Source organism: Haliotis cracherodii, unplaced genomic scaffold (assembly GCF_022045235.1).
Source record: "Haliotis cracherodii isolate W230 unplaced genomic scaffold, xgHalCrac1.p SCAF_38, whole genome shotgun sequence".
Taxonomy (NCBI): Eukaryota; Metazoa; Mollusca; class Gastropoda; order Lepetellida; family Haliotidae; genus Haliotis; species Haliotis cracherodii.
The window spans coordinates 1,684,829-1,712,538 of NW_027266295.1; the positions used below are offsets into that span (position 1 = coordinate 1,684,829).

Consider the following 27,710-nt stretch of genomic DNA (forward strand, 5'->3'; position numbering starts at 1 on the left):
GGCGTTAAACACAACTCACTCAATCGCTCTCTCACTCTGGTGCAATAGCATTGCCACGCATGGCCACACAAATGTTTGCTTTCTCAATAATAAGGACATACATACGAGGCTTGTGTTGGATACTCATGCACTTGTGCTTGGAAATTGATTCTGTGAATTCACTGATACCTGCATTGTGCTTTTACAACTTATATTTAAATAACATAAACGGAAGATGAAGCCAAGAAGAAGATGAAAATATGTCAATATTTAAATGTAAGAGAATAAAGGTTCATTCATATGCGTCTGTTGTACCTGACACCAGCACAATCAGAATATATTTCCATGATCACTGGACCCGTGAAAATCCGGGGTAGAATAGGTCTTCAACAACCCATGCTTGCCCTAAAAGGCGAATGTGCTTGTCGTAAAACGCGACTAACGGGATTGGGTGGTCAGGCTCGCTGACTTGGTTGATGCATGTCATCGATCCCAATTGCGTGGATCGATGCTCATGATGTCAATCACTGGATTGTCTGGTCCAGACTCGATTATTTTACAGACCGCAGTCATATAGCTGGAATGTTGATGAGTGCGGCGTTAAACAACCAACCAACCATGATTACTGGCTGTATTCGAAAGCTTTACTTGTTGTGTAACGCCGCATCAATATGTATAACGGCGATCTGTACCGTCCAGATGGGTGACATCATGAGCATCGATATACTTAACAGGATATGATGACATGCCTCAGCCAATTCAGGGAGCCTGTCTGTGACCACCCGATACCGTTAGTCGCCACTTTTAAAAGTTAAGCATGGGTTGTTGTAAACCGATTCTTATTAGGATCAGTGGGAGAAGTTTAAGAAGACAGCAGCCATGATTATTGTAAAGATAAAAGTCGTCACTGTAAAACGCAGCTGACAAAACACAGGTGGCAAGTGCTCCAAGTAAAGAGACTCGTTTAGCGATTCTTCATTGTCGACTTTCTGTTGTTGATGAGGAATTCGTCACTACTTTCCCCTTTCCGTAACCTACAAGAAGAGTCGTCCACCTATTGATGAATGTTATGTGCGAAAATGCGACAAATAAATCAGAATGCGCGTATGATTTCAAGTTCTTCGTCAAAGAATCCCTCAGAAATAATTTTTGATTTTACATATGTCTTCATCTAAAAATATACCCAAGACACAGTAAAATGCGTTCAGTCATACTGTATAATTCCGCATGTACTGATGTGCTTTAAATTGCACCTGAAATATATATAATAAAAGGGGAAATATATGTGAATCATTCGGTAACGAGTTGACAATTGTTTTAGGAATGCCCCCGGGCGGTTGGGTGGCCTAGTGGTTAAAGCGTTCGCTCGTCATGCTGAAGACCCGGGTTCGATTCCCGACAAGGGTACAATGTGTGAAGCCCATTTCTGGTGTCCCCCGCCGTGATATTGCTGGAATATTGCTAAAAGCGGCGTTAAACCATACTTACTCACTCACTTTAGGTATGCCCGTTTGCTCCAAGAAGGAACCCGGCCGCAAAACGGCCACGAGAGGGGCACGAGTCGCTATTTGGCTTGTCACGGAATAACACGAGTTGGTCACGCATGGTTGATGAGGCAGCCGTTTCGACGACACACTAATCTCGGCGGCCTGACCTCATTTCGCCTACACCCTTATCAAAGCAAATTTACAGCTGACTGTGTCAAGTGTTGTGTTACCTCTAAAATAATGAACTGACCCAAAAGAAGGTTAAACAGACTAGACGATCTTAAAGCTTCATACATTGTTAAATAGCTGATGTTTACTGGTTGAAATGACATTTGAATCTAAAATAACTAATAATTAATTTCATTTATGCCAAGAAAGACATAGTTTAGTTTGCCGGTTTGATCAAGCCGATTAGGTATATGTACTGTGCTCCAAAATAATGATGACTCCCAGTTGTGTTTTGCGAGCTCCAGCGATGAGCGTGAGTGACCCGCGATGGTCAAATGTGTGAGAATTTCTGTGTGCTGCAGAGAGTTAGCGGCTGAGCACTAATCTTCAGGTATGAAATACTGTTTTTTTGTTTAATATATTATCATGTCATAAATGCAAGTTTTGGAAATACGTCAACTTTATTGATAATTCATTTTGCATTTTTCAAAGAGCGTGTTGTTCGATTTTCAATCATCTTTGAGTGCTCAAAATATATGCTGGAAGTATTTATAATGTTTTCAAGTATTGTTATATCCCCTAAATGGTATAACTATTCTTTGTTGTGTAAATATCAGTCAAAGAAAATGTTTATTTACCGTAAATGTGAATTTTGTAGCGAGTTAAATTTAAGGAGAAATCCTTGTTTCAAAATGAAATGTAACCTTTATTGGGGATGATTTTGGGTGAACATTATGAATGTGTGAATACTTTTCAAAAACTTTAATTGATTTATTTGCTTTATTATCACTAAAGAGTGATATGCAGTAATATGATAATAATGACTCAGGATTACTGTAGCTTTAGTACATATCCAAGGGCATCAATAAATTGCATTACAGTTTTTCTTCCACTAAGAAGCTCTGTCTTTAGTCTTTCAATTCTTTCGTCCCTTTGTCTGTCAACACGAGCTCGGGGTCTGCATGATCCTCCAAGATCCATTTGTTTCCTGGAGCGTCTGTCTGCCTTTCCAATCTTCTTCATCTCCTTCAAGAACTGATAGATGTTAGGGTGAGATCGGGGCATTCTCTTTTTCAGTCCACAGTGGAACTCTTCCAGATGGTTGTTGGATCGGGAACCGGTGTTGTCGTGCTGGTTCCAAATATGGCAGGGGAATCTAGCGTCGTCATCTACCCATGTGCTGGTGACACGGTCGTTAAAATCACCAATCTTTTGACCAATCACTTTGTGACTCTATGCCGCTTGGATTAGATTAGAGCTTGGATTAGTTAACAGCCTGAGATGGACAATGCCCATTCATATAATAGGGGTGAGGCAATTAAGCATTTGAATTATTATAGGCGAAATGAGGTGTAGGCGAAATGAGGGGTATGCCTTGATACCTTGGCTCCGCTCACCTTATTACTAAACGCTACCAGGTGTCCCCTTGACGTTTTCCACTACTAACTTTACCTTGTATTCAACACTTATTTCATTACTATATACACGGCTCATTCTGTTGATAGGGGCGGTCGGGTAGCCTAATGGTTAAAGCGTCCGCTCGTCACGGCGAAGACCCGGGTTCGATTCCCGACATGGGTACAATGTGTGAAGCCAATTTCAGGTGTCCCCCGCCGTGATATTGCTGGAATATTGCTAAAAGCGGCGTAAAAAGCATATTCACTCACACACTATTCTGTTAATATGGTATTTGAATCGTTTGACGAGGAGATGTGAATGATTTGGTTTGTTGTTTTACTCAGCAATATTTCAGCTATGTGGCGGCGGTCTGTAAATAATCGAGTCTGGACCAGACAATCCAATGAGTGATGTCATGAGCATCGTTTCACGCAATTCGTATCGATGACATGCTTCAACCACGTCAGCGAGCCTGACAACTCGATCCCGTTAGTCGCCTCTTACGACAAGCATAGTCGCCTTTTACGGCAAGCATGGGTTGCTGAAGAGCTATTCTACCCCGGATCTTCACGGTTCAGGATGTGAAGGACATAGGAATGTGAGAACGTTTTCACCATATCTGTATAACTGTATAAAAGTTGACGTGTTCTTGACGCTGTGCAGCTGTGTGGGTGCGCTTTATCCCCCAGTCAGCAGAGACACAATGAAACAGCTTAGTGGCTGAATGTGATTTACTGAACCATGACAAAATAATCTCTTTCTCCAACCATGGAAATAACTTAATAAATAAATAGCTTCTTATAACTCGAGACTCGAATGCTTCCATGCATACAACATTTGTGTCAAGTCCATTTTTCGTGACGTTGCAATTCCAAAACATAATTCAAGAATATCTGAGCTTTAACGAAGTTGACCCCAGGGCCGTAGTGCACGCCATCCACGCTCCTGACTCCTTTAGTCATGTTGAAGGTATCAAACACAGAGACATTGTACGCTCCCACCAGGTCCTCCATATATCTGTTAAAGACTTCAACGTGAGCATTGTCTGATGATGGGTGAAAGCGCCGATGAAAAAGACCAAAATAATGAAAACCTGACCATATCAACTTTGGCCAAGTTTCATTCTTAAGTAAGGAGATTACAGCCAAGGAATATTTCTTCATAGGCCGCGGATCAAATTGTTGCCATGTGCCAGCGCCAAAAAAGATGATAGACTTTGGTTTTCCAAGAACTGGTTTGACGTCTTGTATCATCTTAGGAACGTCGCTACTCCGTGGATAATGACGGAACAGCACTGTTACCGTCCCGTTACAGAGTGTCGGAGTGTAGTCCAAATACTCTCGACAGTTACGGGTTGGAAAAACATACATCCCAGAACATCTTTTCTTTATGTCTGTAAAGAAACAAATACGAGTCATGTTGGCTTCTTTTGCTAGAGGGGCGGTCGGGTAGCCTAGTGGTTAAAGCGTTCGCTCGTCACGCCTAAGACCCGTGTTCGATTCCCGACATCGGTACAATGTGTGAAGCCCATTTCTGGTGTCCCCCGCCGTGATATTGCTGGAGTATTGCTTAAACCGGAGTAAAACCATATTCATCCATTTTTTGCTAGACTTTAAACTGTACTATGCTCAGTTTATTTCTCCTAACCCAATGTTATTTTTTTATGAAATATGAAACTCACTGTGTTGGATGCGTCCAATATAAATATACAGTTGATAACGTATGAACAAATCTCGTAAGTTCTAATTCATCCCTGAGAGGGTATGTAAGACCACGTCTTTCAAAGTATATTTATTTCTTCCACGTTTTTAATAGTAGTATATGTGTTATTTTAATGTTTGGCTAAATTTGTCAGCCATGGCCAACAACTGAAGGGATGATGTAAATCCGACTGGGGTCCATGCAGGTAGCAAAAGTACTGTAAGTCCCCATGGTCCCCAGCGCGGTGATCAACCTTCAGTTGGTGGCGATCTATAGCCTGTTTTTATAATGTGTTGTTAAATGATTAGTTAGTTATCTATTTTTACTTGTTCTCAAACTAGTTTTACGAATGTCTGTGATGTTTTAGTTATTATACTGCTCTTTGTCAGCAGAATTTTAAACAGTTTAATATATATTGTTCATATCAAATTTTGTTTCGTCACGATATGGCTGAAATATTGCCGATGTGACGTTAAACTTTAACTCACTCACTCACTCACTCACTCTAATTCATCAATATTGAATAAAGGCACCATCAGGGTACAATCTCGTTTCTCCTTATACATGACTGGAATAACTGGAAAGAAAAGGTTTACATACCAGTAGGTGCATCGGGGCGAAGTCCGCCATATTGATTGTCTCCCTTGAGTATGATGATAAGGGCAAGAAACACCATTCTGACGATGGAGTCGCCGTAGAAGTGGTAGGTGCCTCCCCGGAGGAGCTCACAGGCAGCGTTGGGTGAGAATGTTTTTACTTGACATCTGAAAAGAATAGATCCTGATTGTGACTGTATTACCAAACATCAGGGGAGGGGAGGTGAAATTGCGTTAAACGTCGCGTCCAAGATTATTGCACTTATATAACGACGTGCATGCACGTGTGTGTGTGTGTGTGTGTGTGTGTGTGTGTGGCTGCTTGTACTAGTCTTACTTACTTACATTGGAGATTTTAACGTGCGCTTTCCGGCTGCAAGCGTATGTCGCACACGGGCCCGGCCAGGCCATTTAATGTGTTTCCGAAAAGGGGAAAAGTGAGTGTGTGTACCGTTATTGATAATTTTGTTTTAGAGGAATTTGGTTCAGACTGTGATGAAATTGGTAATGAACTTGATCCAGATGTAGTATTGGAAAACGCTGGTATGCCAAAACATAGGCATAGTATGGACATGGGTAAAATTAACAATTATAGAAAACAGCTTATTGACTTGTGTAGGAGCCTTAATTTATACATATGCAATGGCCGAATAGGTAATGATCTCAATATTGGAAGAACCACCTGTAATGATAATAGTTTAATTGATTACGTCATTGTCTCTGCTGCTTGTATGCCTTTGATTAATGACTTTGATGTTCTTGATTTCTCACCTGTGCTGTCAGATGTACACTGCCCTGTTACCTTATCGCTGACGAGTAAGGTTAAAAAGAGAGATGAATCTGTCTCTGAGACTTTAAATTCTTCAAAAACTAATACCGGAAACAGGCCTAGACGCTACAATATTGATAGGGCTAGTGTATTCCGAAATAACATTGATGTAGAAGTTATAAGGCAGTTGCGAGATAGAAGTGATGCTGTTTGTTATGACAGTTTTGATGTCGATGTTGATACTGAGGTCAATAGGTTAGCTCAGAACATAACGCACGTGCTGGTCGATGCCGCACGGACTACCTTCGGACTCAAACGAACTACATCTCCCGTTAAAACACGTAAGCGCGTCAAGACGAATAAGCCCTGGTTCAGTAAGGAATGTCGGGACATTAGACGGCTTTACCGTAAATCGAAACGTCGTTTCAAAAAAGTTCGTAATCAAGTAAATTATTCAATGTATCGCCATCATGGCAAGTTGTATAAGAAATGCTTAAATAAGCATATAAGAGATCATAAATATGATAAAAGTACAATGTTACGTAATAAATTTAAACACTCGCCCAAAGAGTTCTGGAAAACACTAAATTCACAGGTGAATGATAATAATTCACTAACACCGAACATAGAAGTATTTCATATTTTTTCAAATCGATTAATGCCTCATACCTCGGCGACAATGATGTTATAGAAGAAGATCTCAACCCCTGTTCATATGATAACTCGACTCTCAACAGAGATATTACTTTAGAAGAAATACGCTCAGCTATCTCGCAACTGAAGCGTAATAAATCCTCAGGCCTTGACTTAATTGAAAATGATTATTTGATTGATTCAATTGATATTCTGGGTGACTTTTACGTTTCGTTTTTTAATTTGATTTTATCCACTGGTGTTATCCCTGACTCTTGGTTGACGGGAGTGATTCGCCCAATATGTAAGAAAAAAGGTGACTCTCTTGACCCGAACTCTTACAGGCCCATTACCATTCTGAGCTGTTTAGGAAAGTTATTTACTTGTCTTTTCAATTCCAGATTAAATAGTTACTTAGAATCAAATGAAATTCTTAGCTCATCAAAGGCTGACTTTCGAGAAAATATGTCAACACTTGATAATATATTCATCTTAAATATGCTAAATCAGTATTTCAAAAAATCAAAACGAAAACATTTTTGTGCTTTTATCGATTTCACAAAAGCGTTCGACAGTATTTTGAGAGTAGGCCTATGGTACAAGATGTTATCATACAATATAGAGGGGAGATTCCTCAGGTTAGTGAAAAACATGTACAGTAATATAAAATCTTGCGTTATATTTGATAACAAAATTTCTAACTTCTGTTATAGTTATCGCGGGTTCGACAAGGAGACAATCTCTCCCCATTATTATTTTCGATTTTTCTCAATGATTTAGATGTATATCTTGAGAGCAAAGTTTGTAGGGGCGTTGACATCAATTGTGTTCATGGTGATTATGTGTATATGTGTATTAAATTCTTTATTTTGTTGTACGCAGATGATGCGATACTTTTAGGTGAATCCCAGAAAGATCTCCAAAATTGCATTGATGTGTTAAAAAAATACTGCGATGTGTGGAAACTCAATGTTAACATTGCCAAAACATAAGATTGTTATATTTGGAGGAGGCGTGGGTAAAAAATCTAAATTATATTTTCAATTTGATTCTAAACCAATTGAAATTGTAGATAATTATACATATCTAGGTATCAACTTTCATCGCAATAGGAGATTTAATACCGCAATAAACGATTTACTGTCTAGCTCTAAAAAGGCCATGTTTGCACTCCTGAAAAAATCAAGAAACCTCAATCTAGCACTTGATACTGTAATCCAATTGTTTGATATCTTAATACTACCTATAGCCTTGTATGGATGTGAAATATGTGGTTGTGAAAATGTTATAAACATTGAAAAATTTCACCTTAAATTTCTAAAGTTTGCTACTGGGTTGCGATCATCAACTCCTAACTTTATGGTTTTCTGTGAACTTGGACGTTTTCCTGTGAACATTACAATTGCTAAAAGAATGATTTCATTTTGGTATAATTTAGAAACCATATCTTCTCCTTTCAAGTTGTCATCACGCATCCTTAAACTGTTCAAATTAGATCACACCCTCAATATTAGTAATAGTAACGTATGAATATATCTCACATAAAAAGTATTTTAAACTGTTGTGGCTTGACCTATGTATTTGATAATCCTGGTTGCGTTTGTAAACAGTGGCTTGTCTCTATGGTAGAAATAGTACTTAAAGATCATTTTATACAACAATGGAGGGATGATATAGATAAAAGTTCAAAAGGTAATTACTATAAATTGTTCAAAGATCTACCGTCGTTTGAAAAATACCTCCTGCTACCTGATTATTTCTCTCGACCTATTATGTCATTTCGGACATCGAATCATTATTTATCTGTAGAGACAGGCCGCTGGAAAAATATACCCAGAATCAATAGAAATTGTAACCTATCTAGCTCACCGGCGATAGCCGACGAGTTTCATTATTTATTTAAATGCTCCTTTTTTTGATACTATGAGATCACATTATATTCCAATTTATCTTTGTAAATGGACGAATCTCGCAAAGCTCAAAGTTTTGTTTACCTCAAATAATTGCTTAATCGTGAAAAATATCTCCATATTTATAAGAATTATTAATAATGCTGTCAGAAGATGAGTATAACACTATAATCTACAACTTACCAAGTGATCACTACAATTTATTGTTTATGTTATAACTTTATATGTATTGTTCCTGTACCACCTATGGTGGCTTGTTTGAATAAAACATTGATTGATTGATTGATTGCAACCCAGGAGGGGGGCTTTAGGGGTTGCTTATGTGGAAATTTTGAAATTTTGAGATTTGGAATGAATGCCAAGAATGGGTGGAGGACGAACTAAGGGAGCTGTGTTGGTTGGGTGGTTGTTAGATAAGGTAGTTTTGGTTTTAATATTTTATTTGGGGTTTAAATGCGACTTATTAGTCCTGTTTTAATTAGGTATATACCTAAGGCTTTGAATTTTTCTAATTCATTTTGTGGATTTAGGATTGATTCTAGTGTAAGTGCGGTTTTAAGATTTAGGGTGGTCTGTAGTGTTGTTCGGTGTGTTTGGTAGTGTGTGCAGTGAATGAGTACGTGTTCTGGTGTTTCTTGTTGTTTGCAATGTGGGCAGTTTCCTGTTGTGTGTAGATTAGCTTTTTTTTACGGTGATTACTTAGTTTGGTGTGGCCTGTTTGTAGTTTAGTAATTATTCTATACTTGTCCGGACTGATGCCGATTTATAGTGCTAGCCCACCATGCCGCGTTACCCCACTCAGACACAGTATACTGACTCCGAGCCGACCAGTCCTTGTTTTAGCCCCTTAATGCCGAGCGCCAGTCAGGGTAACAACAAGTACCATCTTTCAACGTCTTTTAGTATGACACGGCCGGGGATCAAACCCCCGACCTTCCGCTCTCCGGGTGGGCGCTCTACCACTAGACCCTGGGGGCGGTCCACGAAGCATCGGGGTTTCCTATGTCCATTTCTAGTTGTAGGCAAATATTAAAATGTTACAGTGGCTGGTTTTAAGTCGGTAGTTAATCCATGTAAAGTTTAAACAGTCTATTTGTATTACTGAGTAGCAGGGAATTCAAATGAACATGGGAAGGATTTTCCTAGCTAACACAAGCTAAGGTTGTGCATCGGATATCACATCACCTTTGTAACTACAGTTTGCTTCTTGATAGTCATTTTGGAATAGAGCCTCATATATATGGTCTTATTATTGAAAAAGCAAACACTTGTGTGGCCATGCGTGTCAAATGCTATTGCCCCAGAGTGAGTGAGTGAGTGAGTTGGGTTTAACGCCGCTTTTGACATTCTTCCAGTTATAACACGGCGTGTCAGCTTAATGTGGGAGGAAAGCCCGAAGTGATGCAGGTATCAGGTTGCAGGTTTACCACTTCGGTGAAACCCACGAGCACCGGTAGGGTGCTGACAAACCTTGAAACATAATCGGGGCGAACCGGGATTCGAACGTGCGCTTTCCGACATATGCGTATTTCGCGCACGGGCCCGCCAGGCCATTCGGTGTTTGATCGAAAAGGGTATGTCCGAAAAGGGGAGGCAACCTAGGTGGGACTTTTTAGGGTTGCTTCTTCATTTGAAGAACGAATTTGGAATTTTGAAATATGCCATGCAAAAGGTGGAAGGGACTAAAAGTAATTTGTGTGTTTTTATAGGTTTGGAATTTTAGGGTTTATTGGCAGCTTGTTTGTTGTACTTTTATTTTTAAATGCGGCCAAGTAGGCCTATTTTGATAAGGTATATATGCCTAGTGCTTTAAATGTTTGTAAGTCATTTAAGGGATTTAGTACCGTTACTAGTGTCAATATAGTGTGGATAGGAGTGTTGTTCTGTGTTGCTGGTAATGTGTGCTATATAGTATTCAGGCGTTTTAAGCTGCAGTGGGTGGCATTTACAGGTTTGGTGTTTTTTAATTTGGTGTAGGTGGGAGCTTTACTTAGTGTGGCCTGTTTGTAGTTTAGTTATTACTCTGTCAATTGTTTTGGTTTTATGAAGGATTTTTTTTTTTTTGAGTGACTTTTGTAGCAGGTCTTTTAGTTTGCAATCATATTTCTGATAGTTATTTTGCCACTTTTGGGAGATTTCTCTTTGGTGATACTTTTATTTTCGTTTTTTTAAATTTTGGTATGTTGATGCTTACTTCTAATTTTAGTGCTGATTTGGCTGCTTTGTAACTAAGCCGTCACAACTCAGTTAAGTAAGTAACAGACAATTGCAAGTGCTAATACCCACCCGACACTAATTGCCCTGTTAATCCCTAAATCCACAATGAGTTGAAATTGAGTTCATCTTGCTAATGAGCTGTTGTGAGCATAGCGAGATAATAAACATCAAAGGTGGTGCAGGCTTTGATTATGTGTTTTGTAGCAAAGATAATGTCACTTGCTTAATGTTTATTTAGGATTAGCTACAACCCTACATGCTACCAAGGCCGCTTATCAGACAGGTTGTCTGGACACAGCCTGACGTCTCAACTGTACTTATTGGATCTTTCCTTGTAGCAAACTATGTGTCAGACAAGGACTTTGACCACTCTGTGCAGATGCATAACAATGCCTAAAGAACTTAGGGTATGATTCAATAACGGCACGCAAGTCAAATATATGTTTCGCTGTATTTTGAAAAAAAGATGATAGTTCCAATACTGTTTAACCTTATTACATAACATCCAGGTGAGTATTCGAATGGAAAATAAACAAATGAATTTACAATTACCCTTGAAAAGATCCAAATCCATAACTACTTTAATTATGATTTCACTTTGCCAAACCTATATATTTGGCAATTTGTAATGATATTGTTAATCTTCATTAAATTAATTTTCAAAAATGATAGGATAAATGACAGAAATATGATAATGATTTTATTCATGAATATTGCCAGTAGCCGAATCAAGGTCAGAACAAACTGGGAGGGTCACCCAAAAATAGGGCAGCCTCTAGGGGAGGGTTATGAAAAATGAATAGTAAACTATAAAGTGTTTTGCATTTTGTTTTTTTCAGGGAGAGTCGTGTAAAAAATGTATAAGAACATACCGGTACATGACCGGTCCCTTAAATGTAATATACATAGTTTTTAGTTGATGGTTCAGGTTGTTCTTTACAGTTGATTTTTTTATCAGTGTCTATTTTGGCCTACCAATTAATGGTAAATATCCAAAATGAGTAAGATAATTATTTCCAATGTGGATCCCATTGCAACTAAAGCAAGAAACGATTCACATTAAGCCTGATTCAGCTGCTACATTGACATGTATTTGCTCCTCTAATCAATAATTCAATCAGTTGAATGACTAGATATTTGGTGAAAACATCTGTTGTATGAAATCCTAATGTTACTTTCTTTTGTATTTGTGGTGGTAGGGTAGCCTAGTGGGTAAAGCGTTCTCCAAAGTCCCGGGTTCTATTCCCCACATGGGTACTGTGTGTGAAGCCCATTTCTGGTGTCCCCGCTGTGATATTGCTGGAATAATGCTAAAAGTTGTTTGAAACTATACTAAATTCCTCACTCATAATATAGTATTTTGAGATAACTTACATGACTTGTGTGATTGAAGGTTTTGCTAAATATGAATAGTTCTGTTGTATGTATAAAAACCTATTTTACTTATTTGTGCATTGCCTTGTTTACCCTTCCTTATATTTTGATGCAATGCAAACATTCATAAAAAATTCAGGTGAGCCTTGTTGCACTACAGGTATTGTTTTTAGAAGATCGGATACAATTTTGGATATGATACACTTTAAGGTTTGTTATGGCTTATTTACATGTTTTAAGATTGGTTAACATATTTGCATATCAGTTGCTTGATATATTGTCATTACCTGACTGTTCGAGAAAATACTCTTTACCCTTTGTCAATATATGTGTGTTTCAGAATTTTGGAATATCAAGTTTCCCAAGATGTTGTATAGTGTTTCGGGTACCTGGATTGGACAGTGACACCTGCTGAAACATGTCAAACAAAGGACGCACTGGATGATCAATAATCCTCCCCAGAACAACCAACAGATTCACCTCAGAAAGTGTTGATTCTGACTGAATTCTGCCACATCAGTGTGATTCTGTGGGTTTTATATTACGACACTAATCAAGTCTGAAGGAATTAATACCACAGCAGTGTGACTATGTTTATGTGGTGTACACCGACGCTGACTATTCAAATGTGAATGTCTTTTGTGGTTTACTGCACAAACATAATTGACTTTAGATATTCTTCTTCCTTGACATTCTTCTGAGATTTGACTAATTTGTATATTTGGAAAATGGTATTGAAGCGTCTGTTTCTGTTTACTTTGCAAGTTCTTGTAAACACCTCTGGTTACTGAACCAATGCAATGTTATAGTATCAATAAATACGATTTTTTATCTAAAAGAATTATTTGTTTTGCTTCATTAGAATTAAGAAATATGAACTTATTCGACCATAACATGGGTGCTGAACATACATCAAATATACTAATGTCCTGAATGTTTTCCTACAACTAATACAGCTCACTGAACAATCTTTTTAGTTCCATGTCATTTGAAAAATGACATTGATAGTTTTATGTACCGGTACTCTATTAAGGTGATTTCTGTGGATGCCATTAGTCTTATGCACCAATTTGGGGCAATTATATTCTGTTTCGAACTTCAATGAACATCGTCTGTCTAGATGTAACAAGTACTGATACCGTTCCAAAATAATCTTCTAATCACACCAGGAACAAAGGCCCAATTTAGCACATAGCCAATGACTTTCAATTTTTGTCAGAGTGAGTATGGTGTTATGTCACTTTTAGCAATATTCCAACAATATTATGATGGGTGACACCAAGCAATGGGCTTCACACATTGTACCAATGTGGCGAATCGAACGCTTCAACCGCTAGGCTAGAACAAACTGGGAATACATTTTTTTGCTGTGCTTGGATACTCAGAATGAGATATCCGGTCGGGTATCTGGTGCCGGATCCTTGGACACCCAGATTGAGGTATCCGGTGAGGTATCCGGTGCCAGACACCCGGATTCCAGGAGGCATGCTTTCCGCTGAGGTGTCCAATGCAGGATACCACGGATCTGGTATCCGACAAGGAATATGCCACCGGATACCCGGATGCGTTTTGGGTATGTAACCGGAGGTATCCGGAAAACGGATACTGCATTGTTTTGCTGTGCTGCGAACGCATATTCGACCCTACGAGTATTAACACCTCCAATTCATCCAAACCACTTTGGTATCAAATGCCGTTGAAGTCACTCAGGATCCAAGGACATATGGTATGAGTGACGAATAAAATCGACTTTCCAGAGTAGTATGACTAAATGTGCAGTGAAACATTCGCTATATACAGGTGAATACTGTCTACTCCATCAGCTGGATCTGGACATGCTGAATGCTGAAGATTTGATACGATACAAAAATTGATAGTATTCTGGCATTTGTCACTTTCCAATTTTTCATTGCTCTCTCACTTTAGGACAAAAAGGTTTAAGGATGTCCTTGGTACAGATGTGTATACATCACTCTATACATGGTATGCACCGCCTCCGTGGTCTAGTGGTAGAACGTCCGCCCGCAGAGCGGAAGGTCCGGGGTTCGATCCCCGGCCGCGTCATACCAAAAGACGTTAAAAGATGGTACTTGTTGTTACCCTGTCTGGCGCTCGGCATTAAGGGGCTAAAACAAGGACTGGCCGGCTCGGAGTCAGTATACTGTGTCTGAGTGGGGTATTCATGTTAAACTGCGGAATGGTATCTCATTGAGCTAGCACTATAAATCGGCATCAGTCTGGACTAGTACAAGCAGCCACACACACACACGTGCATGCACGTCGCTATATACGTGCAATAATCTTGGACGCGACGTTAAACCCAATTTCACCTCACCTATACATGGTATGCGCGTCTGTATTAATTGCATAACAGATGCCACAGTGGCTGTGACAAACACTATTGGTGATCTTAGAATCTACCGTTCACTGCATGGGTCTTCTTTCCTTTGGGACAACTCATACTTGTGAAAAGAGACCAACAACGTCCTGTAGCTCACCTGAATTGTAGGATTGCGAAATTTGTGAAACCAACGTTTTGCAGACATTTCGTGATAATAAAGCACCTGAATATTTCATGAGGGCAACAGTTTTGCAGTGTGATATCATAACACTCCAAAATACGTAGAGCTTATACAATTTCACGAATACATGATCAAGTGGCGTGGTAATTGACAAACATACTAAAATCTAAGTTGTAGTCATGTTAAAATCGGAACAGAGCACTGTATGCCATTCCTCAAGATTCTACACAGAAAAGTTTGAACTAATATTTTACTCGAAAGGAACAACAAATAAGTGCTTTAGGTTAATTATTCCTACCATATTACCTGTCATCGTTGGGAATCCATTTCGAATATTCAGCATGTAACTGAGGTCGAAGGTCATAGCAGTCCGTACAGACACATTCCTCAACTGTTTTCATCTGACACGTGTTGTTATAGCAACAAGGGTTACTTCCCCTGGGGTTACACAGTGCCCTTGTCCAGTCTGCCATTCTCTCGTTTGACTTCCATGGATAGTAGCCCAGGTTCCCGCATCTTTTATCCGTCAATTCGAAATTATTGCTTCCATTTACAGCGTAGAGGCCTTGTAGTAAAAAGGCTTCAATCTCATCTTCCTCTTTCTGTGTGATAGGACGTGTGGCCCACGAACCAGCCACCATATATTTGAGTACATCTGGACATGTACCATGTTTGTCGTAGGTTTCTATTGCTGGCTGATAAAATCTCCCTGGCCGGTATGTTCTGGCTACTGTCATTAAGATTATTACTCCCACAATTGCCAGGACAAAGACAGCACGCTGTAATTTACCTTTGGATAAATCTTTCTCCATTCTGTTTGCAGTCTGAAAGGTTAAAATAGCATGTTGCGGTTATCCATGGAATTCCAATTCACACGTTACTGTACATCTGAATGTTTGTTTGTTTGTTTATTGTTTAACGCCGCACTCAGCAGTATTCCAGCTATATGACGGCGGTCTGTGAATAATCGAGTCTGGACCAGACAATCCAGTGATTGACATCATGAGCATCGATCCACGCTATTGGGATTCATGACATGCATCAACCAAGTCAGCGAGCCTGACCACCCGATCCCGTTAGTCAGCTTTTACGACAAGCATAGTCGCCTTTTACGACAAGCATGGGTTGCTGAAGACCTATTCTACCCCGGATCTTCACGGGCCAAATCTTAATGTAATAACATAGGTATTGATTACACGGGCCAGATGTAGACCACAGAGTAAGACGTGTCACTCGAGACCTTTTGTAGATATATTCCTGAGACATGCCCAGCATTCATTCTCGGCGGACATGTGCATCGAGAAAAGATTACACTAAATATTACCCCAAATCTAATTTTGAATTCAAATGTAGAGAAAATGTCGGTGTTGCCATCTCAAGTGGAGTCACTACATTGAGCGAATCTCTTCTTGAGATAACATCACATGACATTATCTGCACGCATACACACTGCAAACACGAAAACGTCGTTTTTCCGTATGTGGTCATTGGACGAAAAAACGACTACAAATTCATTAAAATTGATTATTTGGTGAGCGTCCTGAAAGTGTCCGGAAAAGCGTCGAGTTTTTCAAGCGTAATATGGACGGAAAAACGATGCTGTTGGCTCCGCCTTGTACAACTGTCAGAGACCCGTGAAGATCCGGGACAGAATTGGTCTTCAACAACCCATGCTTGTCGTAAAAGGCGAAACGGGATCGTGTGGTCAGGGTCTGGTCTGGTCCAGACTCGATTATTTACAGACCGCCGTCATATAGCTGGAATATTGCTGAGTGCGGCGTAAAACAACAAACAAACAAAAAATCAGATGGCGCTGGTCCCCTGTCAAAGTCCCCCTTTAAGGAACATTAGGTTTCGTATCTCTGGCATGCATTGCTCCAGTTTCTGTAGCGCGCTGTGCCCCGAGATATGCTGAGAAGTCAGTTTTAGGATATGAAACCTGGAATTTAGACACGCGCCAAGACGTCAAACCAAACCATGTTACCAAGTTTATTGAGATAAAATGTCCCTCCGCTTTACACAGTTACCTCTATCGGACAATGGGTTGGGTTTTATTTGGTTATAACAGTAAATATTTTTTGATGTGAAGTTTACACGATATACGGCTTTTCCTTTGGACGAGAGGTCGGACACATGACCGCGAAACTGAAGTCCATAAGTGTATGGAGACACATCTTGACGTTCATACGTTTTTTACGCGAATGCATTCTTGAAATGACGTAAACACTGATGGACTACTTGCATATTCCTTGGGGAAATCCCTGGGAATTCCCTAACACAAATTACATACATCATTTAGACCCTTTATTTTTCACCTTAGCGATTTAGCGAACATTGGGATACGTCGGAGAGTTTGATTGCATGACCGTTCAAGGATATCCTCGGTACAACCAATCCCAGAAAAGAAAACGATGAAAAACACATCCTAACTTTCGCTGTCCACAGCAATCTATGCATGTACCTTAACATCTTATTGACGCATCGTTACAATCACCTTTCAATGATCGGCCAATTGATAAGTCATGACCAACACTTGAAGTGGCCACAGGTTCATAAACGACTTCGGAAATCTCTCCCGACACGTTTATCGTGTCGGCCATTTTGACTGACTTACTGGGGTAGTTCTCAATAGACCTTTCTCATCTAATGAGGATATTATTGGAATACATTTTTGAAAACTAACTAAAACAGATGCTCCTGAAAAGCAATTTGAGCATACATACGCTCGTGTGACCTCTTTTGGGGGGAATATTTTATTCCGCGATACAGCTTCGGTGTTAACAAGAGGTCACACGTATAGATCTAGCGCTACATCCTACGAGGTATGAAATGTGATATAAAAATTATAAGAATTGACTTTCACTTTGTGAACGCTCTGGCGTTCATTCAGGGCGGGGAAGTATATGGGAAACGTTAAATTTGTAGCATGTATGTCGACATGTTGGTTTATTTGAAATTTCAAGCCACGCATTTACGGAAACAAAACATACAAATCATGTGCGTGGAATGTTGATGTTATTCTTTTCCAGCAATAAGAGATACTTCAAAATCGTCTTTATGTAGTTAATTGATGGTCATTAGCTGACATTATTAAACCATTCATGTGTAATCCGATGTCCTTTTTTCCTCAAGGACTAATTTTCTGATTATCACTGTACTCCGGAGATCGTAAATAACAGCATAATATAAAATATGTTCTGAATATGCTCCAGACCCGGATGTGTGTAATTTGAAAAAGCTTCGTTTCCCTCCAGTGAAGCCTTACAGAGGGCGGCGTCTACATTCGCCTACAGTGCTTTTGGCCTTCAGGGTTATCAAAACAACCTTACAGAGGGCGCCGTCTACATTCGCCTACAGTGCATTTTTCCTTCAGTGTTATGAAAACAATCTTATGTACAAGTGATTTATGCTATTTTAAGCTTACCCCTTTCAGTTACATTGCGGACTCCCGCGGGCAATAAAAAAATAGGTAGCTTCTCAGTCTGCCTACATCTCAATCTACCTACACATTTGTGTAGGCAGACTGTGTATAAATTAGTAATTAGTATAGAGTACAATACAATACGCCAAAAAATGAAGACAAGTACCATAATATCGAGAGGGTTTTGAGAGGCCTAAATGTTATTGTAAATATCGGAATATGAAGACAGAAATACGTACATTCACATTTCAGTCTCTCTATTTTTTATGGATCAAATAGTAAAATAATAAGACATAATATATGAGTTGTGGTTTGTAAAACTATTTTCTATGGATAAACATTTTCAGCACACGGTAGCTATTGTAGGTACCAGATTATTGTCATTAACTGAAATATTCATATCAGTGGTATATTTTTGGTTAAATATGGTGGATGTCATCTTAAAAAGAGCATAGGTGTTGCGAGTCGATCAACTGCATCTCAATAACAAAGATAAATATCACAACAATTTACAAATAATTCTGGTAGTGAATAAAAATTAAAAAGTCTTAATTCTTGCTTAAATGCTGTCCCATATTCCAACAAACTCCGGGACGGTCGGGTAGCCTAGTGGTTAAAGCGTTCGCTCGTCACGCCGAAGACCCGGGTTCGAATCCCGACATGGGTACAATGTGTGAAGCCCATTTCTGGTGTCCCCCACCGTGATATTGCTGGAATATTGCTAAAAACGGCGTAAAACCAAACTCACTCCAATGAAGTTCACACTGCGCATACAACCATCAAAATCAAGTTGATAAATTGTGGCACATTTGTCAGTACCACCTAGGTTTACATATTGACTTAGCGACTATGTTCCTCTCAAGTTGACTTGAATTAAGGTCAGTTAAATGATTAACTTGATTGTTGCGTTTGGCAATCCTAGTGTTTGATATGATCAGTGGTCGTGTGTTATTGAACAACAACGGGAATCCACTACGGAGATAGTATAGTTTCTTTTAATATTCCCTTGTAACTATTAAAATTTTGTTGTTTTAGATCAGCCATCATGTGGCATGGTCCAACATAAGGGGCAGAACAGGGCATGTCAATGAAAGGTACTATGGATACTTGATACGCCACAATTGCGTCCCTTGGGCACGCCAGAAACCTATGATTGTGGGTTCGAATCCCGGTTCACCCCAATTATATTTCTAGGTTTGTCAGCACCATACCCGTGCTCGTGGGTTTCATCGAAGTGGTAAACGTCTGAGACCTGCATCACTTCGGGCTTTCCTCCCACATTACGCTGATACGCCGTGATATAACTGGAATACTGTTAAGAGCGGCGTTAAACCCAACTCACTCACTCACTGACACGTCACAATCTCAGATCCCAGCAAACTACCAACACTGGGGCATATAGCAGCAAGTAAAGGCACCTCGCGTGTATATTATATGTTATTATATTTGTTTAACAAAAACATGGGGCATTAATAAATTACACTGACGCAAGTATATTTCAATCAAATCAACTGGATATTTAGGTGAGGTGAAATTGGGTTTAACGTCGAGTTCATTATTATTGCACTCATATAGGGACGTGCATGTACGTGTGTGTGTTTATGTGGCTGCTTGTACTAGTCCGGGCTGATGCCGATTATAGTGCTAGCACACTGAGATACCATGCCTCAGTTTAACATGAATACCTCACTGAGACACAGTATACTGACTCCGAGCCGACCAGTTCTTGTTTTAGCCCCTTAATTTTCGAGCGCCAAACAGGGTAACAACAAGTACCATCTTTTAACGTATTTTGGTATGACTCGCCTAGGGATCCAACCCCGGACCTTCGAATTGAGCCTCGCTCAATTTCCCTGTGCGCTGTGATTTTTTATTTATATTTTTAAATGAAAACAGTAAGGAGCGACGCTTAGGTGTATGTTGTAACACCATTATCAAGCAAGTGATGTTGTTCATCCACAGAACTTATCCTCTCTCAATACTCCAACTTCTGAATTCCTCGCAAAGAAGATAATGATACTTGTTTTGAATCTTGCCATCGTACAAAATATTCTTTGCACAGTATTCAAGAAACAATGTAATATTAATATCATAATACGCCATCAATATATGTTGTGCAATATTTGAGAGGTTGGCGCCTGTCGGGACGGTGTGAGATGCTAAAACTGTTCTTGTATAGTCTAGTATCCTTTGGCTAATGACAGCTACCATTGTTTATTCCCATTCAAGTTGCTAACGGTGTTTCATCTAAACAGTATCATGGGAATGGAAATTAAAAAATTACTTCATTCGTTATGCTACCATTTTTGAATATATGTCCATGAGATTAATCTGTTCATTTTTTCCGTATTTTTATAACGGAACTTAGTGCTTTGTGTGGCATAAACGATCAAATAGTAAGATGACTACAATTAAAGGGCATTATTAACGAGAGGCTGTTCACATATATGTACATCGTATATGTATCACGCGAATCATTTCTGATTTTACTCGACGTAAGAGCTAGAAACGTTACCTACTTCCGGCGCAGCGGTTCAAGATGTTGGCGCTATCTAGATTGGGTCCCTGACACATGCAGCTCTATTTGATGGGTGTATTGTACTTAATAAGCTGAACTTTTATAAATCTATTTTTTGCAAATATATACTTGTCACTCCAACTAATCATCGTTTCTAAAATATATAGGATTGTTGTCAATAACGTGTCCATTCGTATGTCTGTTTTAAGTCTGTTAATTATTGACACTAAGAAACTCGCACAATTTTTTAAATCGTTACTAAATGTCTTCTACTTGTCTACATCTTAATTGAAAAGTGGGAGAAAAGTTGCTTGCTGTATTTTGCGGCCTTTGATGGTTCTGATGATCAAGATGACAACGTCAAAATCGTAGTATTCAGGAGTCGATGAGGATTCAGGAGTTTTTGAACAATGCACAATGCGTGGATGCAAAGAAAGAAACCATTTTAAACCCCTTTCTGTATATTTGCATTTGTATTCCTTTCTGAAACTATCATTCTACAAACAGTTGTGTTCACCGCCCATTGTGATACTTCTACTTAAGAAAATAAAAAAGGATGTTTATTTAGTCATTTGACATGCGTTCATTGTAAACAAAGATTAGTGTGAAAGGATTACTAAGTTTGTCATCCAGTATAATGCACTTCCTCGATTAGCATAATTAGAACAGAGTTTGTAATTAGTTATATCCTGACTCCAGTTAACCAAGGCAGCTACATCAGTTGAGAGTGTGAGCTACAACTCAATGTGATTTATGAATTTGTGGAATCTTAATAAATAAACGACCGCCTGTCGCAAAAATGCATTCGAACATTGAACACGCACAGTCGCAGATTTTCCTTTCGTACATTTGAGGGTGAACGTGAACGAAGCCGGGCAAGATGCTTTACAGCAATTTGTCTTCAGAACACATATTGAGCTCAGGTAAGTTTATTAATGATGATATTTTCATTCATTCATAGATATGGCGATCATGAGCGCTGACACTATATGTTTTCGCAATAGAACATTTGGAAGACTAGACACAAATTGAGTCACAATATGACAACATCAAATCAAAGAATTTGTTTAATGCAACAGATTTAAGGCATTGAAATTGTACATTATTATAAAATACATGAGTCTCATGTCAAATACATCAATGAATTATTTATAAAAAAATATAATTTAATATTACTATGACTTTATAGGTAAAATTATGGAGTCTTGCATGTCGAGCCAACAAACTATAGTACATATTATCCACCTTGGTATGTCTGTTTACTGTGCTTGCGGTGGGGTCCACCCAATTCCCAAAATGGACAGTTCAAAATACTACTGCGTAAAATATTAATGCCGATTTGGAGAAAATTACCAAATGAATGAATACAAGTAAAACTTAATCCAGGGAAAAAGAAAACTGTTCAATATCATGTCAAAGTGTGCCCAATTGCAAAACCTAATCTTAAAATGAAAGGACTTTGGTATTAATATTTCAGTCAGATTCTGATATTGGCGAGTTAAAGAGGTAAGCCCTATGATTAATTGTCTTAAATACCTTTCTGATGTCCACCGCCGTGAACCATACTCACTCGCTCAGATAAATAAACCCTTTTACATAAGTCATGAACAAGCATATATATATTGCCAATATTTTGCTCCCATGTTTTGGATATATACCAAAGAACAAGAATTAATCCTAGAATGTCTACACATAAATCCATTACGGACGCTGAAATAATGCCGATGAGATGTTAATTTTTACCTCGCCCACTCACTGATTACGGACTATTTGTGGGGCGATAAGAGGTACAAGCCACGAGAAAATATATAGTGAGACCAACGTAGCCATTACACCTTTTTACAAGAGCTGTTAGTGATTACATATAAAGAAATCTAACCAATTCACAGGCTATACGTTGTACATCAGAATGCTACTCCAAGTCATTCCTACCTGATACCATTAATAATTGGAATAGTCACCGGAAAAAGAGGATTATTAAACTTGGAGAATGTTATATTCAGTTAAGCCATGATACCAGATTTTGTCACTTTAAACTTCCATCGGCTTAAAAAAACACATCTCAGATAACACATCATGCATGCTCTTGTGGCTGTCAGAATGGTACACTGCATTAATTTTTTCACATGCCCCAACTACAATATATTAAGAAACGATTCTATTCTAAAGGTTAAGTGAGTTTCTAATCAGTGGTTTATTGGAAACAATTTGAACAGTGCCTAATTTAGCTATTTTGAACTTGGCCATGTACATCCGACGTTCGGGTGGATTTGCACATATATAATAACTAGTAGTAAGAATTAATACATACTTTGAGACACGTATTAAGTATTAAACAGTTAAATAGCTTTTCTTAGGAAACCCCTTTCGATCAACCGCACTGTTGACCTATCTTTTTTGTTCTGTTTTGATGTATTGATGTATTATTTAATACAATATGTATATCTCCCCTCATCCCAATGTTAATAAAAGGAAGCTTGGTGGGTACTTTTGGGATATAAGAAATGAATACAGACTGTCTGAATGTCTTAACACTCACCGGGTGTGACCACGTAGACAGGATATCATTCGGGTTTCTCATAATTACTCCATGAGCATGCTGGCTATTGTAGCTTGGGGATATTAAATGTAAGTTTGTTATCAGAGGAGATTGATAGTGAACTTTTAGTACCAGTTAGATATGATATCTATATGACTTCTTTCTGTTTGACAAAGGATTAAGTGTATATGTGTGGGTAATCCTTTCACGCTGATGAAAGAAAGTCACTCCTCTAGTTGATGTATTCTACGTCAAATAAGATCAGAACACATGCATTATTACAACATACTCAGGATACCAATAACAACGAAATGTACAAATTAGCAAACATGATCAATATTATTATTACATGTTAATGCCATGTATGTAAATATAGCCATATAAACATATGTTTAATTTTTCAGCTTGTGTGAAGTCGTCCATAAATACAAGAAAACGTATATTTTCCCAAAATTATATTACCCTGAAAAAAAGCAATTATATTCATGTTACATTCTTTCAGTCTTTTTTTTAAATTCGAATTACGTAACATTTATGTTACTTTGATTTTATTAGACCCATGTTGTTGTTACAGATTGGGATTGACTAGGTTCATTACATGTCATAAAAGTGCCGGGACATGTGGTGGCAATAATTAACACCTGTCACAAAGGGACGGGCAATTTGGGTTTGTCCTCAGGGAATGTGTTATGCAATTTGTGTATTCGCGAAATAACATTCAACAAATTATGTACATTTGTAGGATTGATGCATTCGTACTTCTTATAAATAAATGAATTGCAATTTGTTTCTTAACCATGTGCGAAATATGCATAATGTCGGAAAGCGCAAGTTAAATACTGACTTCATCCCAATATAAATCACAAACCCTCTCTTATAATTTGTATATTATTCTATATTTCAATTATGTAAATCACGTTCCTGTCACTTTTAATGTAGAATACGTTAGTCACTCAACCAATTCCATTATTATTTTCCCAAAGATCAAAGATTAAAGCAGTTATCAAGATTTATTTTCCATATCTTTAGAAATACTTAATCTTTACATTGAAACTGCATCAAATATGTATTATCATCATGATGTATAATAATAATAATAATAATAATAATAATAATAATAATAATAATAATAATATTATTATTATTATTATTATTATTATTATTATTATTATTATTATTATTATTATTATTATTATTATTATTATTTTTGATGGACATATGGTTTGCACCATATGAATATATATCAAGTTTCCTTTTGCTAGAACATATGCATGCTGTTGTGTTTTTTCAAGATAATCTTCGTTCTCTCATTGATAACAATATTAAAAGAACAAGTATTATAAAATATGATACGGGAATATATAACACACGTTATTTACGCATCCGGTTGCTCATAATACAATGTTAGTAAACAATATTTTTGTTCCAGGGAGTGAATACCAATTAGACCAAGCCAGCTCAACATCTCATTCACTTATAAAAGACAACTTCATCATAAACATAATCATCATCAGAGTATTAACAGTTTTTATGTGTGACGCCACATCCCCCGTTATAGTTAAACAGTTTTCATCCACTGTGCAATCCACTCGAGAGCATGTTACAAAACACATCGCGGCCTCCCCGTAAAACGAATCCAAGCTCAAACACTTTCAATACAGAAGTTACCGACAGCTAATCCTCTCTTAGACCATAAAGTCTACTCACATACCAAGCACCGCGCCAGGAAAAGTACCAGACGCCTCAACCGCCCACCCGTCAATATCATTGCAAGGACTGTATGTACTCCGCTAACAGTGTGGAGTACTAATTAAACATTCCAGTAATGTTACCCGCCACTATATCAGTTTTTTGTAACTTGCTGATACTATTTTGCACATACAAAACAATTATAGAGCAATACATAGCAATTATCCTCCTTTACAAACATATACAAAGAAACACAGTGCTTAACTTAAAACACTTCAATTTGCACATATATAATAATTATACACAAATACATAATAATTATCTCCCTTTACCAATATATACAAAGAAAACAAATTTGGATACACCATATATACAAATTTGTATATTTTTGTATATATCATCATTCCAATCTTGTATATCCTTTGGAAATATCATCTTTCCAAAGGATATACAAGCTTGTATATATGGATTTTTTTGCAGTGCAATCATACAGCTATACACAAATATCGATGACGTCCACGTACAATAGAGTTATGACATATGATTATCCTTTGGTGTGCACTATGTCTGGAAGATAATTCTAGTATATGCTTACTTTTTAAGCATAGCGACTATACATTTTATTATCACTTTGTCAAGTCTCTGTAACAATTGCAAAATAATATAAATTTAATAATACAACTGAACTTAAATTTGCTGGGGCATTAAACAACAAACAAAGAAAATTAATATCTTTAAGAATTAAGAATTATGTTAACAATGCCAATGTTAAAAAATCATGAATCTCCATAATCTCCATACTGCTCATGTTTAACATGAAAACATAAGAAATGTTGTTACTGTTCCGTAACTGAAGTAGTCCTGCACACTAAACATTAACCTTAATGTTGTAGAAAATGAGTATCATTTTATGCTTGTGTTTAAACTCTGTCGTCAATTAAGAAAGAAGTATATTCCAAAGAAGTTTATAACTTTCCCAAATATTAATTTGTTTTGCATACTCATGTCAACGTCAAATATTACTTTATTACAAAGCATTGCATTGTACATACATTGTTAGTTAGAAGAAACACCCATGCCTTGTAAATACGTTGAACTATGGGCCTTTCAGTTTGCAATGAATAAAACAATTTGAATTGCATGCAGCTGTATGCTTGTACTAGTCCGGACTGCTGCCAAGTTTTAGTGTCAGCCCACTGAGATAACATGCCGAAGTTTAAAATGAATGCCCTTCTCGGAAACATTATACTAACTCCGAGCCGACCAGTCCTTGTTTTAGCCACTTAATGCCAATCGCCAGACAGGGTAACAACAGGTATTTCAGGAGATACCACTGCATCCATGATAAGTGTCTCACATAATGCTACAAAATCGGTTTAAGAAATAATGATTACCTCCTGTTGTCCTGAGAAAGCAGCAGTCCTCGTATCTCAACTCCCTGAAGTTGGTGGGTAGCCACACGGGTTCATACACTGAAGCGACATGGTACGTTGACTATATGCAACGAAGAGAACATCCGACGTCAACAAAATTGAATGACTGGATGTGGCCGACAAACACATCCTCACCACCACTCAACATACAGACACACACACACACACACACACATTGCTTTCAAAACATGGTTTCCAACCCATGGCTCCCCTAGCGGCAACATTTGACGTGTCATAGCTTTCTTCTAACACCAAATCCCTACTAGAAAATATATATTAATCAACTTATATCGGTAAACTAATCTGACTATTCTTAAAGTAAATTCAATGCAGTGAATGCACACTGCGGGGTAACTCACGGTCTCCAGCTGTGTGACAATGGCCCATCCTGCATGTCTGCCCAGCCAGGCTGACACAAAGTGACTCCCCCTGACAACCAGTGAATAGAGTGTTCCCCCCCCCCCCCCCCCCCCCGGCTAATTTTTACCGGTACAGTACGGCCCCTATCGAAATAAACTCTCCCCCACCCTACCAAATAAAATCTCCCCCCAGAATATTTCCTCCCCCGGTCGTTTTATAAATACTTGTGTGGTTGCAGTTTGTACCTTACTTACTTACTTACTTTGGAGATTTAACGTGCGCTTTCCGACTGATGCGTATTTCGCACACGGGCCCGGCCAGGCCATTTAATGTGTTTCCGAAAGGGGCGAGGGTGGTCTGTGCAACCCAAGAGGGGGCTTTAGGGGTTGCTTATATAGAATTTGGGAATTTTGAGATTTGGAATAGATGCTGATGGGGTTGGGGAGGAGAACTAAGGGAGCTGGGTATGGTGGATGATTGTTTGTTTATGTGATTTTGATTTGGTAGGTTATTATGGTTTTAGATGCGTTTTATTAGTTCCGTTTTTATTAAGAATACGCCTAAGGCCTTGAAGTTTTCTAGTTTATTTTGTGGGTTTAGTATTGCTTCTAGAGTGAGAGCCTTGTTTAGATTGAGGGTGGTTTGTAATGCGGTTCGATGTGTTAGGTAGTGTGTGCAGTGGATGAGTGCGTGTTCTGGGGTTTCTGGTTGTTTGCAGTGTGGGCAGTTACCTGTAGTGTGTTTTTTAAATTTTTTTAGGTGGTTATTTAGGTTGGTGTGTCCTGTTTGGAGTTTAGTGATTACTCTGTCGATTTTTTTTGATGGATGGAGAATTTTTGGTTTGGTTAGTGGTTTGCTGAGCACTCTTTTGATTTGGCTATTTGAGTTTAGATATAGGTTATGCCATTTTTTTGTGATTTTTTGTTTGTTTACACTTTTAATTTCTGATTTTGAGATGGGTAAGTTTAAGCTTATTTCTGGGATTTTAAGGGATAG

General features: G+C 38.3%; 1 protein-coding gene across 2 annotated transcripts; it reads right to left on the bottom strand.

The window, feature by feature from the left end:
- Window positions 1–3,758: 3,758 nt before the first annotated feature.
- On the bottom strand, window positions 3,759–26,745 carry LOC139477947 (uncharacterized). Of its 2 annotated transcripts, none has more exons than XM_071260395.1 (4): window positions 26,714–26,745; window positions 15,061–15,578; window positions 5,334–5,497; window positions 3,759–4,425 (listed from the first exon to the last, which is right to left on the bottom strand). In XM_071260395.1, exons 2-4 carry the CDS (start codon window positions 15,564–15,566, stop codon window positions 3,875–3,877), a joined length of 1,221 nt encoding a protein of 406 aa, XP_071116496.1. In that variant the 5' UTR covers window positions 15,567–15,578; window positions 26,714–26,745; the 3' UTR covers window positions 3,759–3,874. The 2 variants fall into 2 exon arrangements, with proteins under 2 accessions (XP_071116496.1, XP_071116495.1); XM_071260394.1 differs by lacking the exon at window positions 26,714–26,745 and adding an exon at window positions 26,316–26,604.
- Window positions 26,746–27,710: the final 965 nt, after the last annotated feature.